This window comes from Letharia lupina (genome assembly GCF_014066315.1).
Source record: "Letharia lupina isolate WasteWater1 chromosome Unknown contig_7, whole genome shotgun sequence".
Taxonomy (NCBI): Eukaryota; Fungi; Ascomycota; class Lecanoromycetes; order Lecanorales; family Parmeliaceae; genus Letharia; species Letharia lupina.
In genome coordinates, this window is record NW_023502976.1 from 1,247,675 (window position 1) to 1,264,797 (window position 17,123).

The 17,123-nt window shown below is 46.4% G+C and overlaps 6 protein-coding genes across 6 annotated transcripts; 2 read left to right on the forward strand and 4 right to left on the reverse strand.

The window, feature by feature from the left end:
* Positions 1–1,998: 1,998 nt before the first annotated feature.
* On the reverse strand, positions 1,999–2,685 carry HO133_009633 (uncharacterized protein; the record flags this gene model as incomplete). The annotated part of the gene is made up of 1 exon (XM_037300494.1): positions 1,999–2,685. The coding sequence occupies one exon, from the start codon at positions 2,683–2,685 to the stop codon at positions 1,999–2,001; it is 687 nt and encodes a 228-aa protein (XP_037154342.1).
* A 2,378-nt stretch (positions 2,686–5,063) lies between these two features.
* Positions 5,064–7,465, reverse strand: HO133_009634 (uncharacterized protein; the record flags this gene model as incomplete). Its single annotated transcript, XM_037300495.1, has 3 exons — positions 5,064–6,782; positions 6,830–7,044; positions 7,096–7,465. The coding sequence occupies 3 exons, from the start codon at positions 7,463–7,465 to the stop codon at positions 5,064–5,066; spliced, it is 2,304 nt and encodes a 767-aa protein (XP_037154343.1).
* A 1,734-nt stretch (positions 7,466–9,199) lies between these two features.
* On the forward strand, positions 9,200–9,796 carry HO133_009635 (uncharacterized protein; the record flags this gene model as incomplete). Its single annotated transcript, XM_037300496.1, has 3 exons — positions 9,200–9,328; positions 9,395–9,585; positions 9,679–9,796. 3 exons carry the CDS (start codon positions 9,200–9,202, stop codon positions 9,794–9,796), a joined length of 438 nt encoding a protein of 145 aa, XP_037154344.1.
* Positions 9,797–10,016: 220 nt separating this feature from the next.
* On the reverse strand, positions 10,017–11,272 carry HO133_009636 (uncharacterized protein; the record flags this gene model as incomplete). The annotated part of the gene is made up of 3 exons (XM_037300497.1): positions 10,017–10,405; positions 10,462–10,852; positions 11,114–11,272. 3 exons carry the CDS (start codon positions 11,270–11,272, stop codon positions 10,017–10,019), a joined length of 939 nt encoding a protein of 312 aa, XP_037154345.1.
* A 793-nt stretch (positions 11,273–12,065) lies between these two features.
* Positions 12,066–12,758, forward strand: HO133_009637 (uncharacterized protein; the record flags this gene model as incomplete). Its single annotated transcript, XM_037300498.1, has 1 exon — positions 12,066–12,758. One exon carries the CDS (start codon positions 12,066–12,068, stop codon positions 12,756–12,758), a length of 693 nt encoding a protein of 230 aa, XP_037154346.1.
* Positions 12,759–13,024: 266 nt separating this feature from the next.
* On the reverse strand, positions 13,025–15,424 carry HO133_009638 (uncharacterized protein; the record flags this gene model as incomplete). Its single annotated transcript, XM_037300499.1, has 7 exons — positions 13,025–13,192; positions 13,254–13,634; positions 13,683–14,659; positions 14,712–14,992; positions 15,044–15,168; positions 15,224–15,347; positions 15,402–15,424. The coding sequence occupies 7 exons, from the start codon at positions 15,422–15,424 to the stop codon at positions 13,025–13,027; spliced, it is 2,079 nt and encodes a 692-aa protein (XP_037154347.1).
* Positions 15,425–17,123: the final 1,699 nt, after the last annotated feature.

The following is a 17,123-nucleotide window of genomic DNA, read 5'->3' on the forward strand; positions in this document are numbered from 1 at the left end:
ATTATTAGAACTTTTCTTTTTTCGTATATATTACTATTAAACTAATAGAACTAATAAAAAAGATTAAAATAGTTACTAAATCGACGGAATTTAAGCGAATTCTAATTAGATTTACTAATTCGACGAATTTTATAATTTCCGCGATATACGCGCGATTAGCAATTTCAAATTTTATAGAAACTTTTTAGATTTATAGATAAGTATAGCGTAAGAAATCTAACTAGCGTAACTTAGTATATCGCTTTCTTTCTTCGATTTCGTTTATAGCTGAAGCTTAATTAATTAATTAATCAATTAATTAATTATAATTAGAACTAAGAAATATCTTTCGCTTCTTCGTAAAACTCCTTTTTAGAAGTATATATATACTTCTTATATAGTAATTCTAATATTAGTAGTACTCTATTTAATAGTTTTAATAATACTCTATCTAATAATCTTAATAGTACTCTATCTAATAATCTTAGTAATACTTCTTATAATACTCTTAGTAATACTTTTTATAATATTTCTAATAGTACTTTATCTAGTAATCTTAATAGTACTTTAATAGTACTCTATCTAGTAATTCTAGTAATACTTTCCGTAATACTCTTAATAGTACTCTATCTAGTAGTTTTAATAGTACTTTTAATAGTACTCTATTTAATAACTTTAATAGTAATACTCTATCTAGTAGTTCTAGTATTAAAAGTATTAAATAGCGTACTATAAAGAGTAATACTAAAAGTACTAAATAGCGTATTATTAAGAGTATTATAAGAAGTATTACTAGAAGTATTAAATAGAGTATTATTACTAAGAGTAATATTAAGAGTAATATTAAAACTATTAAATAGAGTATTACTAGAAGTACTATGAAAAGTATTACGAGAACTATTAAATAGAGTACTACTAAGAGTATTATAAGAAGTACTATTAAGAGTATTAAATAGAGTATTATTAAGAGTACTATTAGAATTACTAGATAGAGTACTACTAAGGGTATTAAATAAAGTACTACTATTAAAATTACTAAATAGAGTATTATTAGAAGTATTAGATAGAGTATTACTATTAAAAGTACTAGATAGAATACTATTAAAAGTATTAAATAGAGTATTATTAAGAGTATTAGATAGAGTGTTATTATTAAAAGTATTAAATAAAGTATTACTATTAGAATTATTAAATAGAATACTATTAAAAATATTAAATAGAGTATTACTATTAAAAGTATTAAATAGAGTATTACTATTAAAATTACTAAATAAAATATTACTAGAAGTATTAAATAGAGTATTATTATTAAAAGTATTAGATAGAGTACTACTATTAAAAGTATTAAATAGAGTATTATTAAGAGTACTAGATAGAGTATTACTATTAAAAGTATTAAATAAAGTATTATTATTAAGAGTAATAAATAGAGTATTACTATTAAAAGTATAGAATAGAGTATTATTATTAGAATTACTAAATATAATACTACTAGAAGTATTAAATAGAGTACTACTACTAAGATTACTAAATAGAATAATATTAAGAGTAGTATTAAGAGTAGTATTAAGAGTATTAAATGAAGTATTACTAGTAATACTAAGAAAGTATTACGATAGTATAGCGATAGCGATAGCGTGACTATAAAGATCTAAAAATAGCTATATCAAGTTCTTCGGCAATTGGACTATATACGGCTTCATATTTGGATGAATCTACAGCTAACCTATAGCTATCTACCACGAATTTGGCTTCTGCGTATATTTGGCGGTGATCACGGCGAAAATTTGGAGGGGTGGCTGCGAAACGGGCGCTCCCGCAAATGGTTTTGCAAAAAGGAGCAGTGTGCGAGACCGTGCTAATTATGCAGATTGACAAACAAGAATGGAAATGCTGGAACGTGTGTTCGACATTAGTATTAGCTATCAAGCATTGAGCTGTATGCTAACGCTGCAATAAAGTCCTGCTTCTCACAATAGTCACCTCATGTTCAGACAAAATCCCGGCTCCCCTTGCAGACTACCTTTCAACCTCATCCTCCAGATCCAATCTCGCCCTCTCCTCTTGAGACAAAGCAACCTCTCCAACCTCCTCTCCCGGCATGACCATCTTCCCGTACACTCTCCCTACAAAAGGGTAGCGCCCACTGTACCCGAAATCCATGAAAGCAAATAAGAACGGGTGTCCATTGTCGTCCTTCACCTCCTCTCCCACGTACTCGCCATCGACCTTCTTTCTCCTCTGCATCGCGACAATGAGAATGTCCTCGACTGCGATCGCTTCGTCCTCCGTCTCTCCGCTCATTGTCCCGTCTTCCACTTCAAACGCGGAGAAAGTACCAGTGGACGGGTGATAAAGGCAAGTAAGCTCGCAAGTGAAGCTGCGGAAATGGAGATAGACGATGCAGATGTGGCAGCCGTCGTCTTCCGGGAACTGTTCGCCAACGATGTGCATCTGCGAAGTTGATTCCGTGTCTTTCGGGCTTGCATTTGCGATGTCGGAGTAGACGAGTGAGTATGTCACATCAATAGAAGGTATGAGTTGACTAGGCGTTTCTTGGTGTGACGGCTCGGCAGAGGATCTGAGCTTCTTGTCTTGCGAGTCTTGTGATTCTTGCGATTCTTGCGATTCCTGCTCAATTGACGGAATGGGTGAGTCGAAAGAAGATGTTACGCTGCACTCTTTGACTGACGTTTCCGTGGACATTTTGACTCTCTCATGTGCAACTTTCGAGCGCGTTGATCTCTACTGACTTGCAAAACAGGCGAAGAAAAGCTGCTACGAAAACCCAAAACTCCAAACGAGCGACGCAAAAGATTAAATAAAACTAAAGAGTTTCGCATGACGCTGGTGACGGCGGTAAAGTGCATCAGTGCGGAACAAGAATGATGGCAGGATTTTGTTGGATCTGATGGAGGGGAAGGAATCCTGCAGGAGCCGCAAGTCTCTACAAGAGGGTAAAATCAGACGACACCCAATCCATCCATGCTTCAAAAAGGTTTCATGATGCGCCTCACCCATGAAATCGAGTCTTCCTGCAGGTTTTCCGTATTCCTTTCTCATCCTTTGTATGTACATGGTGTACATAATTATTTCCTTTGGGATTGGATGCAAGCGCCCCATTTCTCTGCACAGACATTCGCCTTCTGCAGATCCTATGCATGCATGCATGCACCTCCATACCGATCAACTTCATGTGGGTGTCAGCCGATGGATCACAAGGTGCGTATCGCATTGCAAGTTTCATCCCTACAAGCAGCGCAGGATTCTCAGACACACCACTAGTTTCAAGATGTTTGGCTACAATGCCGTTCGCTTTCAAATGGGCCAGTTACTGCCTTGACGCCGAAGCCCCACTCAACGAAAGCTGTCCGGAGAAGACATCCACATCTTCGCGAAAACAAGGCGAAACCTGCCGCTATGACATCCGGCTCCTCACCTCTTCCCTCCTCCCTTGCCTACCTGAAAGGATCATCAAGCTTTCATGCTCTTCGCATCCTGCTCCATCTATTCCACATCTCCGTTCTGTTCGTCCGTCCAACTCCTCGTCCGCCCCATCATCCACCTACGCCAACCGCCCCTTCTCCCCATTGGTTGATCCCACCACACCTCCTTCCACCAACTCCTCACTGTGCAATACCCCTCCCACTGTTCATGCCCACCAGCAACATCGGCAGAAAGGGAAAAGATTCCCATCATCAATACTCACTTCCCACTCCCCCCTCTTTGCCAATACAGTCTTTTATGAAAACACGTCATGGAAGGAGACGTCAACTCCCAATACATCAATGCATCAATTGATGGCTCGCAAAATCTGTCCTCTTTTTCATCGATCTTGTACTCTGACATCACGCGCCCGTATGAGTAGGAAAGCCGTGCTTACCACATGCCTGTCCGCAGAATTCACAGCCAGTGACACGCATTCGGTCATGAGGTTCACCTAGCTTGGGAATATAGCGGTAGGCTCTGGCTATCGATTGAAACCGGTGTGATCGCGGCAACGGTCTTCCCGGATCGGAAGGTGAGGTATTTGCTGGAATTCCGGGACACGAAAGAATAGGCGTGGGCTTGAGGAACACAGTCGACGAGGTATCCCGTGGGATGAAGGCGCCGATGCTCTCACCTCGTCGACTTCCTTCTTGGGTGAGACGTGAGCGGACCGGTTGGGGTTAAGGAGCTTCCGGTACGGCGAGGAAGCTGAGAAAGGATGTGGACAGGAGAGGAGATGATGCGAGTGAGGACTCCCGCCATCAAAGGAATCAACGAGGACAGATTGTACGCCAAGCCTCTCCTACCGTGAATACCTCAACCGATTATCCATCCGACCCGTCCAAAACACCAATCGTCCAACCGCCTTCCTACCAATCAATCAACCCATCCACATCCCTCTCCCACCCCAAACCCCTCGGACCCATCAGCCCTACCGAACCCTTATAGGTAGTACTCCTTGCCAGCCCCGTGCCACTTCCAACCCCCAACTCCCGATCCCGATCCCGATCCCTCCTCGTTCCCATTCCCATTCTCGTATACCTACACCCCTGCCGAATCCTCCTCTTCGTCACCAGCATCCTCCCCCATCCCTGCCCTCGAACCCGTGGCTCGAGCCATCCTTTGTGATCTGGCCATCTGCCCCTCCGTCGGGTTCGATGGATCCTGAGGGAGTCGGTCGGGCTTTGAGGATGAGGGATGGATGGGATCTGTGGTGAGATTGCGTTTTGCTTGGTAGAAAGGGTTCTTTGGGTGGGGAAGATAGGTGTGAGAGTGCGAGTATAGACGTAGGGAGGTCAGAGTATGGGAAAGGGGAAGGGTATTGTACTCTCAAAGCAGGTTTGACTGTTACGCTGAGCGAAAGGAACTTCTGGTCTTTAACATGAAGAAGTGATATCGAGTAGGAGACAGGGGAATGTCTAGCGACTGACTTCCGAGGACAGACTGCTCTCAGGCGCCCCTAGCTCTGATGTACCAGTCTAAATTCATATGCATCGCTCTATTTGGTTGCTGTGCCTAAAAAGCTCAGCAGATAGAGCCAACTCGCTATGCGGAATGCTTCCATCTATGCGTAATACTCTTCCAAGATGATTGTCTCAATCAGAATCGTAGACCACATTGCCCTCGTCGTTGCCATAAGGATCTTCATCGTCCGCTTCATCACTGCTTTCATTAATCCCTTCCTCTTCCAACTCCCCTGCGATACTGTCAAGCGCCTTCTGCTCGTCTGGATTGGCAGTCCCTCCACCCTCACCAGCATCTTCTTCACCATCCCCGCCCTCCTCCTTTTCAGCATCAACGGCTCCGTTCTTGCTCCCAGGGCTCGCAACCTGCAACGCCCCCGACATCTCCACTCCACTCCCAGGACTGCCAGCCAAGATCGCATCACTCCCTCTCCTACTCGTACTGCTCGAGCTGCCCCCATAGGTATTCGCAATATTTCCATAATTAATTTTCTTACTGAATCCACGCTTTCCCATCATTTTCATGACTGCCTCCTGGGGACTGCCCGCCACAGGCATTCCCTCTTGCCCATCTTCTCCGATATACGCAGTCATATCGCCTATTCGCTTTTTGCGTCGTCGCCGACGGATAATGACTCGAGCAGTGCCACTCTCCTCGGCGAGTTGTTGTTTGAGGATCTTGGCGCATTGAGCACGCAGGTAGTCTCGGTTTTCGTGCGTCCAGATACGGGTTTTGATAGCAACCTCGGAAGGCGTTAGGAGGCAATTGGACACTTCGGGATCATCCGCAAATTCGCTGTCGGAGATCATTTCTGTGTCCGGGATGGGGAAGCGAGACTTGAAGGGAAGCTTTTGCTGGGTTGCTGGAGGAGAGGGTGGATCAGCTGCGGATTCGAGGGCTGAGGTGAGAGCCGTGGCATGGTCAAGGTCCATAGGGTTTGTAAGTGCAGCAGTAATATCAGAGCCAAGTAACGGATCGTTGGCATTTAAGGATGAGTTGTCGGAGGCTTGACTAGCTGGGGGCGTTTTCAGGTTCGTAGCTCCTGCTGGGCGCCCTCTTTTGCGTTTAGCTGGAGTTTCGGTCGTTGCTTTGACTCCAGAGATTTCAACTGCAGACCCTTCAAGGGTAGAGGTCACATTTCCTGGTGCCGGAGACGAGTCTTTTTGGGAAGAACGCTGAGGAGATGCTGCGAGTAGACTGGGATCGATGGGCAACGGTGGAGGTGGCATGCTTTGGCTGTCAAGCTGAGCTTGGTTTTGCGTGTTTGCTGGAGTGTTTGATTGGCCGTTGGTTTCCGATGGGCAAGTGGATGTTGCTCTTGACGAAATCACTGTTGGTTCGACTCCATCCCCATCATCGCCAAAATTGGCGTCGATCTGCTTCGGTTTTCGACCGCGCTTCTTCTTACCATCGTTGTCCTGTGTGAATGCTGGTGGGTCAGCTGTACGCTCAAGATCGATAGTTCGAAACTCTTCAACAGTCAATGCACCGCTCTCGGTAGCCTTGAATTCGTCGAGGCGGTTGAAAATGGTCTGCTCCTGCACTTTGACCACAAAAACCACTTCTCGAACGCTTCGACGGAAATTGTTCATGCGTGAGGCCAATATCAAGGCAGCCCCACAGACACCGGCTGGCCTACGACCAGGAGTCATCCAGTCACGATTCATACGTTGGACGATACGAACCGCGTCATTAGCGACACGCATGGTTTCAGATCCAAATTCGAGACGCTGAGCGAAACGAAGAATAAGGTCTTCAGGATTGATTGGCTGGACGATAAAGCCATTGCCATTGAGAGCAAGAAATTGAAGATACTTGGTATACACATGACCAAGGTTGAAGACGTTGAGCTGTTCGATGGTTAGTCCCAAGTCCGGAGTGAGGGGGACTTTCTCACCCCCAAAATATCCGAGAAATCAATCAGCATGAAGGTGTTAGGGTGGGTCTGAACTCGGCAGGCAATATATAGAGCGACTGCAGCAACACTCTTAATCCTACGACCTTGAATGAAACCGCAGGGACCAATGGCCAACTGGTAGATCTGCATGGCGTGGTCTCTGATCTGGGCATTCATCTGCAATGTTGTACCGATTCTGACAATGTGGTTGTGGCCTGAAGATTGGTTCAGCTAGTATGTCTGACAGATGTGCGGAAGTTACTCACCATATTGTGCCGTCAGATCTTGGCTGGTGGCGGCTCTCGTCTTGTCGACGACGTCTCCTCTACTTGCAAACGCTTGATCAGCACCAACGTGGAAACCATGGACAACATGTTGACCGCCGGTTGCAAGACCGTAGGTGACTTCGGAGACCATGGACAGCTCATCAATCACAGATCCGCATGCACTGCAAATTAGCTTGCCGTCTTCTTCGACCCCCTTTTTCTCATTACAATCTGGATTAGGACATTCTTGAGATTGAAATCTTTTAGGCCCCGGAGGTGGACGAGGCTGAGGGTTTTTGATACTGTCCAGCCTCGCCACCGGCCTCTGGGGCCGCCTTGGCGGCTTCTTGATGGGGACTGCTGTTGACATGAGGTCGTATCTGCTAAAGTTGAGTTACGGTGCCAATTGCATGGCAGGATGAAGGTGTGAAGGCTCGGGGTGAATCTGATAGCCCATTGAGAAACTGGGAGAGGATTGTTTCAGCAAGTGGCTGGGTGGTGTTGTTCATCAACAATGCATTTGGCCTCGAAACCCCAAGATTGGCATCAAGGATGTTCGACCTATCGCTTATTCGAACGGAGCAGGAGGTTGTGAGAATTGTGGGTATGGTGATGATATTGTTGGAATATTTTCGCAACGCTGGTCCTGTGGTGGACTGGGCGCGGGGTTTTGACTCACAACATTTTCCCGAGATTTAGCCCGAATGATCGACGTAGGGAGGCGGAGCTGGGTTCGAATCCACTTTAACCAAAATGCAAATGCACTACAAAATGTTTTTCTATCAACTTTTATATAAACAGTCGACGATATAAAGTAAGATTTGATCTCAATATTTCTTTTTACATGATTTTCGACTCTATCCCACTGAGTGTACGGTAAGTTTCCTGAATCAATAGTATGAACGCAGGTTTGACCAGTGATGAATTTCACGACTTACTTTTTCCCACCCCACCACCAGCCCAGCTTTAAGGGAAGAGATTTACCTCTCATCATCAACCACAACTTGCCACCGACTTGTGACAGTAAAAATGACCGATTGCAATGCGAAATATGCCGATTAATATCATGACTACCGACTCGACTATTTTTGCGACCGAGGCTCTTGGCAAAGTGTTCTCGAGCAAGAGCCTTTATAAATCGGACGGTCTCGTATTTCTCAAGGTTAGAGTCCAAAATGACTTGCAGTCGCATGATTTGGTGAGTTCCATGAAGCAATATGTATAAGTTGGGAAAAGAGTGTTCCTTTGCGAACTTCTACCGCCGTGGTCTGTTATCATAAAAGAATCCGGGAATTTATTACAGAAACCGACGCAGAATGCTATGTAAACTGGGTATGGTCGTCAACGACAAGAAGCTGCGTTCGAGAATCCCGAAATCTCGCAGTTAAGATACTGACATTCTTACTCATAAGACGGAATACGGAGGCCAGAGCCTCACTGAACCCGGCGCGATGTTTTGCTCTTGAAGCAGCAAGACGAGACCTCCCTCGTACATATACGGAAATGGTAGGTGGCTTTGAAGACTAGCTGACGAAGAGTCCCTGTACGTATAATTAGACCAGTGGATATGGTGGGTTGGACCCTTTTGTGTGGGAATATATCTTCAGGCCACATGCTTCTTCATCGCTCCGCCATACCATAGCAGTGCCGCACCAGGAGACAGCTGACAGACCTTGGACTCGCCCCGGAAAGACCTGGTCACGCTATGAATAGGAATCTCAATTGCCGGCTTGTCAAAGTCAATAGTCGCCAAATCATTTCTCTTCCGAGAAGACCACAACTGCTCTCGGCCGGTAGGCAACGCCTAAGCTAGAGGCCCAAGCGTTGAATGGCAATGGCAAACCCCATCACGCAAGATATGATACATAAAGTCCGGATCCCACGCAGTGCAAGATCATGCGCCCCCACGCAGCTTTTCGGTGATTTTAGCCGCATACTTTGGTTGACACCACGTCAAGACGGCACGCATGCGCGTATCGCTTCTAAATCTAACATATACACCGTGTTCGCATATTCATGTCACAATGCCCCGCATACCGGTGCGGGGATTACTATTTGAAGTTGACATGAAGGTCGATAAGCAAGATTTGAAGGGACTGGTACCATGCTGCGTCTGAACTCATTGTCATTACTTGGCATACTTCTTCATCATCACTTCTTTTCCTCAACCTCAGCATTACCCCTCGAAACCCACCGTCAATTATCCCTCACTCTCTCCAAGCGAACTGTCGAAGTACGCCCTCTCTCTCTTCCACGACCTTCCCCTGTTCTATCTGCGCACCGTTAATCCTCATTCCAGTTCCTCGACTGTCCCGGTCCCCTACCCTTACCGCCTTACCCCGAAGCCCCAATCTTCATGAAAGCCACCCACATCGACGTCGAAAGCCAAGCTCCCACCGCACTCACCTACACCGATCGCTGGGGCGAACAAGAATACATCTTCGCACGCGAAGGTCTCTGTTCCCGCGCCGGCTGCAAATGTGTTTCCGGGTCCATCGTCTGCAATAACTTCGGATACCTTTTCTTCTCGAGAGTTCTCCACAGTTGGTACTCAGCTGATTGCTTGGCCACGTGTTCCTGCAGCTTTGTCGATCCGCATGATCCACCATCAGTCAGCCTGATTGGAGGAGGCAAGAACGTCAGTGTGGATCTAATTGCGAGTCTAGGGAGCGGAACTGTGAACATAGCCTCAACAGATTGAATCCGTAGGGAACTGCCGCGCGGTTCGCAGGCTGTATGGCAGGGGAGGCGACTGGCAGGACAATCAAGAGTTTGGCGAAGTTGCTGCGTAGGGAACTCTTTCTATGTGTTGACGGCGCAGGAAGTCTATGAGACGTATGGAGTAGCACCATATGCGAGTGACGTTATTACGGCTGCTGCTATCATTGGGGTTTGCTTGAAGAACGTGTAGGTGGTTATGGCTACCAATATATGATGCGGAACGCCAGATGGAAGAGGTCTGAAGACTCGACGATGGCCTTCGCTATCCCAATGTCTCCTTTTTCTCCCGCACCAGTTGAATCCTCATCATCCTCTGCAGGTGAGGACGCAAGCGATCTGAGATTACTAGCCCGGAAACCTCGAGGTATCAATAAATAACGCAAGATATGCCTGGGTGGTGACTCGGAGCCTTTCACTATCTGACCATTTCCGTGCAAGAGGTCCTTCAAACCTCTGTCTGTGTCGCGCAGGATGGAGATGAGAATCTCAGCGCGCTCTCTGTCCTGATGATCCTCCCTTCGGACTTTGTTCTTGAATTTCGGTCTCTTGAGGCGAAGTGCGGCGTCGTTGCTCCTGGCAAGGAACAAAGCTAGGATGGTCAGTAACACCAGACGGACCACCGATGCGACAGGCTGCGATGCTCACAAAGGTTCACGTCAAGCTCGATCTGTTCCCATGGTATCTCCTTCAAGACTTCTCCATCAATATCCCTTCCGCTCTTGCAGTCCAGGTGGACGCGTTCCAGGCACTCTCTTTCCTGTTGGAGCCTCAGAGTGTAGGTAGGCCCCTCCTTCTCCTTGGCAGCCTCGTCAACCTTTTTCAGTATCTCATCTGCATCGTTGAGCTGTCCATTTGCATTGGCGAAATATTGCTCATTATACGAGAGTGATCCATCACCTTGGCCGACACAGCGCGCTCGATTAGCAGCCCTCAGGGCGGGTAGAAGGTCAGACAGCATCTCCACCAGACTAGGAATAGGACGGTGAGTTGTGCTTGCGGGAATGGTTTCGACAACCTCATCTTGCTCGACACTGTCCTCCCTTTTTTTCCAATGCCCTTAGCTCTTCTATTTTCAGCAAGTTTGCGACTCTCTCGGTGTATCGTTCTCTCAAAATCTCGCTCTGTTTGCTCAGTTCATTGTTCTGGTAGAGAAGGGCCAGCGGTGCACCCCAGGAGCTGTAGCAAAGGGCCGAAACAAACGCTCCCAAACCAGAATGTCTACGAAGATCCTCAGAACGCGTTGCCGCACAGGCCGGAGGCCGTCATTATCATGTTCAAAAGTCATGTCCAAACTTACCGCTCCGAAAAGCTCTGTCCCCCAAAGTCGCAATCTCAAAGCCCATCTGGCGAGTTCAGAGTCTTCTAGTTCGACAACTATGCCGGCAAGGATAGCTTGAGCGGTAAGACAGATGTCTCGCACGACCCAGGGTCCGATTGGTCCTCGATTGAGACCCATAGTCGTCACCGTACCAGGGCAGTGTAATAAGTACAAAGCGAAGCTCGCGTTGATGAAAACGTTGCTGATGGCCAGTGAAGATCTCGACTATAGGTCTGCAAAGTTACACAAGCTGTGGGCAACGTGATTCGGCGACTCCAAGGCTTCCGGCGTTTGTTCCAACAGCAATGGCACATGGAGCAAATGTGTGGTAAATTGAATGATGCCGCCGGAAGCTTCTGAGGATAAATGACGGAGAGAAGTTGCCCAAGAGGTCGCGGATTCTCCGACGGTCACGTGTGTCAGAATTGCTTCGTTTCCAAAACTTCAGGGCCTTTCCGATATTGGGGCTTACAGTCATCCCCCCAGGAGTGCGGCGACGACCTCCGTGCGTTAGCGCTGTGGCGACCCACATGGCATCGAGCGTGCAGGAGCAAGAGATGAAACACATTGATGGACACTGCTGAAACGCACGGACGTGGGAGTTTTGTGTTTCCAGTCTGGGGGTGGTTTTTTCCGGAAAACACGCCGTTGATTTGCATTGCTATCTGAACCATAGAAGCAGAATCGCACGACTTTGTTCCAGATATAACCCACAGAGTTTTGATGCTTTGCTGCCCACAATCCATACCAATCCGTACCCGTAAGGCAACGTTTCATTTCCTTAACACAGTCTGCCCACGCTTAGCCCGTGTGCGTCATTTTTGCTTTATTCTCTCCAACATATCTCGTGGGTCGTACACTCCATCTTACTTCTGCATTCATCCTATTGCACAGACAGAGAGACATCAGCGCGGTCCATCGAAAGGAAGTGATGTCAATAACGCCTCCCACCACCCCACCTAGACGAGCATGCAATTCAGCAATTTACACACCATCTCCCGGCACAAAGGCCCCGTCAAGACCCTTTTCCCCAACTCCAACCAGTGTGGATGTGACATACCAGATCGTCCGCATCAAACCCAGCAACACAGACTGGCTTACTCCAAAGCCCTCAGACCTCATCCAGATCATAGGTCCGGTGTCTGGGGGCAACACCCCCAAAGCCGATGATGAAGACGCAGCAGCAGCAGAAGATGGTTTTGTGATTCCGTGTGCAGCCCGCCTCAACTGGGACGGCAAATCGATCCATCTGGAATGTCTATATTACCCATCCGCCTCCATTTTTACGGGTTTTGGAGAGTGCGCAGATGAGACAGCGGATGCGGCCGATGAGGCGGAGCGCGTGCAGAGTGTGAGTGTTACGATGCAGGATGCGATCTCCAGAGAGGACGAGACGGGAGGCGAGATGGTAGAAGATGAGAATGTGAGAGATGATGATGGGAATCCGTTCATGGTCTTGCATGTCAATAGGGGGCTTGCTGGATCGGCGAGGCTGTATTGTAAGAAAGTCATGCATAGTCAGAACAGTCTGACGGACGGAGTTGGTGAAATTTTGGGTCTGGATAAGAGTGACGAAAAGATGGACAACAGGTGGATGTTGCAGGACGAAGAAACCAGAAGATGATTTTATAGGTGACAAGGATGCGCGGTGCCTCTAAGCCTCGCCACAGAAGATCAGTGGCGCTAGAGATTCTAGCCGACAAAAGCATCAAAGCCTGCACGGAATAAGGGCAGAGATTGGCCGATGTGATGGTCGAGCCTCTTGGAAACTGAAAGGGTCACTAGGCGTGTCAGAGTAGCTCGAATACAGTCAGAGCGCTTGCAGATCGCTGGTATGTACACGCTCAGATGCTCAAGATAGAGGATGTACAACATAAACGTACAGACTTCTCAGCCATCGCTACCGTTCGACCTAAATGAAGCACAGCGCTCCACATAACCATTCGTGAGATCCAAGACCGATTGCGGTAGGCTGGTTGCTTGAACGATACTGCGAACTTTGACCGCGCCTTCGCTTTCGATGAGCTTGCGGACGGTGTGGAGGAGGGACGGACAGAACTGTCGGTCATAGGTCAGCACTCCCAGCAGCACCAACCAGACAGAACGATATCAGGCATACCTCGGAGTACCACCGATACTGCCAAGCGACCAGCCGTATAACGCACTGCAGTACCTCACCTACCCTTCCTTGGCCCTCATACATCCTCAATACCCCTCTCATCGCCTTCGGGCTAAACCTGACCCTCAGGCACGACTGATACGCTTCCACCGCTTCTGGAAAGTGATGAAGTCTTTCCGCAAGCTCGCCCAGAATCTCCCACTCTTCTGCCGATTTGCGGTATTCACCTGATGATTCCTCGGTCTTAGAGCGTGCCATGTCGGTCCGCCAGATTGTGTATATGCGTAGGTCTTCATAGAGAACCATGAAGAGATTGTCAAGCCAGCGCTCACAGAGTCGTTTGTTGTGGAATTGTGTGTAGTGAGGTTGAGAGGGAGAAGGCTATGATTTATTTAGCAAGCTCTTAAACGCCGAAATCTAATGGCTTACGTCTTCGTTGCCAGCTTTGACTTCTTCAGAGGTTATGGTGTGGTTAGGTTTCTCGATAGACTCGTTCGTCAATGTGGCACTGCTGGGGGCCCCGCTACTTTGTTCGGTCATTTGTGTATTCGCTGAACCTGGTAGTGAGAAGTCGCCGTCGTGGCTTTCAATGCTGTCTGTCGTCCCATTGACGCGCGGACTTGGGGAATGTAGAGCGACGGTACTTGCATTCTGATTCGCGGTGGGCTGCTGATTTCCGCCAGTCTGCTTCTCGCTCCGGTATTCTTCTTCCATCACAAAGACGTGACTTCGTATCTTGAGCAATTGGTCCCATCCGATCTTTGCGGTTATTTCTGTGAGCAGACTGTAGGCTTTGAGGAATGTGCCCTTATAGCCTGCTGCATGCAGCTTTCGTAAGGACGGATGGACCAGCTCGCTGTTGATTGCTTCCTGTGATTCGTCTATCTCATCTAACATGCTTTCTGGCATGACTGGTAGGATTACTCGCTGGGGCTCTGGCATTCGGGGCGCATCTTTGTCCTGATATGTGAACATCGGGCATGAATTTAGCGTTAGAAGTGCGAGGTCCCATTGCTCGAGGCCAACGTAGATCTCTGCAAGCTTTGCCCATGTACCAAACTCGCTAGGTGCCGCAGTCACACTTCGCTTTGCACAATCCAGCGCCCACTCTAACTGACCCTTGCTTTGGCAGAATGCCGATTGACAATCGAGAAGGGAGTAATCCATAGGTAACTGCGATATGGCATCGTGGAGGAGCTTGACCGCTTGGACCTCCTCGTCCGCGGATATGAGAACACGGGCGAGGAGTGACGAGACTTCCACATCCCGTGTCCGAAGCTTTTCGAAGAGGTTTATACCGGATGTATATCTTCCTGTGGTATGTATGTAATTGAGAAGGCCTGTTGTGAGATGATTAGAGACGACATTGGGCACTTGAATTTCGGGTTCCGAGCCAAGCTGTGATCCTGTGAGAGCTTTTTAGTACAGGCGATATGCAGTCAATGTGGTCCAACTCACCTTTGAAAAAAAGTCTTTCGGCAGCATCGAGGAACTTGTGCTCCACCTCCGTGCTAGTGATTGGATCGAATCTCCGGACACCGATGATCTTTTTGATGCTATCTCCGCTACCATCATCTGCGTACGAGTACGCTCTGAGCACAGCGCACAAGAAGGTCTCTAGCCAAAGCCCTTCGGATGCCACTCGCTTGTCGCCCCGCTCGTCGATGCAATAACTCTCCACTCCACCCGGTATCTTAACATCCACCCGCATATCCAGATGTGAAAACGCATTGTAGCAGCTGCAGCTGTTACTCTTCATTTCTCAAGATTCAACCGAAACCTGTACCCACCAATACAGTCCAGATACCACTTTATGTGTTTTGTCTTGCGGCGTATAGACGAGGGTGTTTACGTACGCTGCTAAGCTGGCTGATGAGGAAGCGTCTACCCCAGTGACATGGTGGTAGACTCCAAACTGCATCAAATGTCAGAAGACATAGATCAACAAAGGAATGCTGTCAATTAGATACCTGGCGCCCTCCCGACTTCGCCTGCTTGACTAGGTGTACCAGATCTGGGGGACCTAATTCACGAATGGTCTGCAATGCCTCGTTGCGGCTTTCGATTGCGGACTCAATCTCTTCTTCGACGATTCTAACCGATAGGTCGTTAGGGACTTCATTGCTCGAATTGAGTGCAAGAACCTACTCTGGGACCGCGGGCACAATCATGGCGCGTGTGAACCTGAGACGACTTTGACTGGGCCTGGAAGAGTCCTCAAGATTCACCATCCAAGCTATTGTTTAAAATGGTCCATGTAGTCGCCTTATGAGGATATGACTGGGAGAGGCACTTAAGATATGAAGCAACTTCGAATTGTAACCATTTCTACAGCCCAGCAGGCCGATGTGAAGCAGAAAGGACATTATTATTTGTCCTCTCCGGATGTCCCATTACTACGGCGGACGAGGGCTGACACTACGAGAAAACTAAAACCAATTTTTTTTTCTTAATTTTGTTTTTCTTCCCACGACTTTAAAGAGATACTTAAAGAGGGTTCTTTGATAATATTTTAGAGAGATACTTTAGAGGATTCTTTAGGGGGTATTTAAGGGGAATATAAGAGAGTATTTAAGGATATATTTTCGAAACTACTCTAGGGAGATATTTTAGAGAATATTCAAAAGGTTACTTAAAGGGTTTCTTAAAGAATTACTTGAGAAATTAAATAGTTAGTTTTATAAGAAAACGCGAAATACTAGAAAATGCGAAATTTCTAAATTCGATAAGTTCGATCCAATACTTAAATATCTACTTCTCATTAAAATTCTATAGTAACTCCGCATAATAAGAATGAAAAAATCTGGTTCTTTTTTACTATTAAGGCTTTTATATCGCAGAATTTAATTTATCGTTTTTAGGCCTTATCGGTCTACCACTTCGTGAAAATCGTACCTCTACTACCTCTTCTTCTACTATCTCTTCTTCTACTCTTCTTCTACTACCTCTTCTTCTACTATCTTACCTCTTTCACCTCTTTTACCTTACTATTATTACTACGATGAAACCTTCGAGGTATCGAATACTACTTAGATATATGTGTCGCCAGATAAAAATAGGCTATATCTAAGTTCAAGGTAGGGATATCTACTATATTAGGCCTATAGGCGGCGACTATAATATCGTAGTATTAATCATTATGGTAAACTATAATAGTAGGCTATTTGAATAAGTGATAGTGATAGTTATACACGTCATGATAGTAGTAGCCATCTAAGTTAAATTTATCGGATTTAAAAATCTCGCATTTCCTAGTATTTCGCGTTTCTTTATGAAACTAACTAAAGAAACACTTAAAGTGCGAAAAAGAAGTTTTTTATAAAGAATTCGCGGGAAGTTCCGCGGAAATTTCTATAGAATAATAATCATATCCTTTTTTTTTTGCGAAGAATATTGTAAAATATTCGATTGTAATAATTATCTGTCGTAGATACTCGGGAGAGTATTCGGAAGAGTACCCGGAAGAGTACCTCGAAGAGTATCCGGAAGAGTACCCCGGAGAGTATTTGGGAGAGTACCCCGGAGAGTAATCCCTAAAGAGTGCCTTAAAAAATATCTCTCGAAGAGTTGAGAATATTTTGAAAAGAATATTTTGAAGAGAGTTACTAGAAATAAAAAGTAGTTTTGTCGTAGTGTTAGCCATCGTCCGCCGTAATTACTAAGCAGAAACGGCAGCTAAACATCGATTACTCCGTACCTTACTGTTCTTGGCATTTTGTCGCGACGTGTTTGACAATTTGATTCCCAGCTTTGCAACACCTACCTCAGATTCTCTGTTCTATGTGCTGCTTGTTCTATGATACTATCTCAACTTGTCAATAGTGTCTCAGTTTTGATTAGCATGCACCGACAAGATTAACTCTTAAGCAC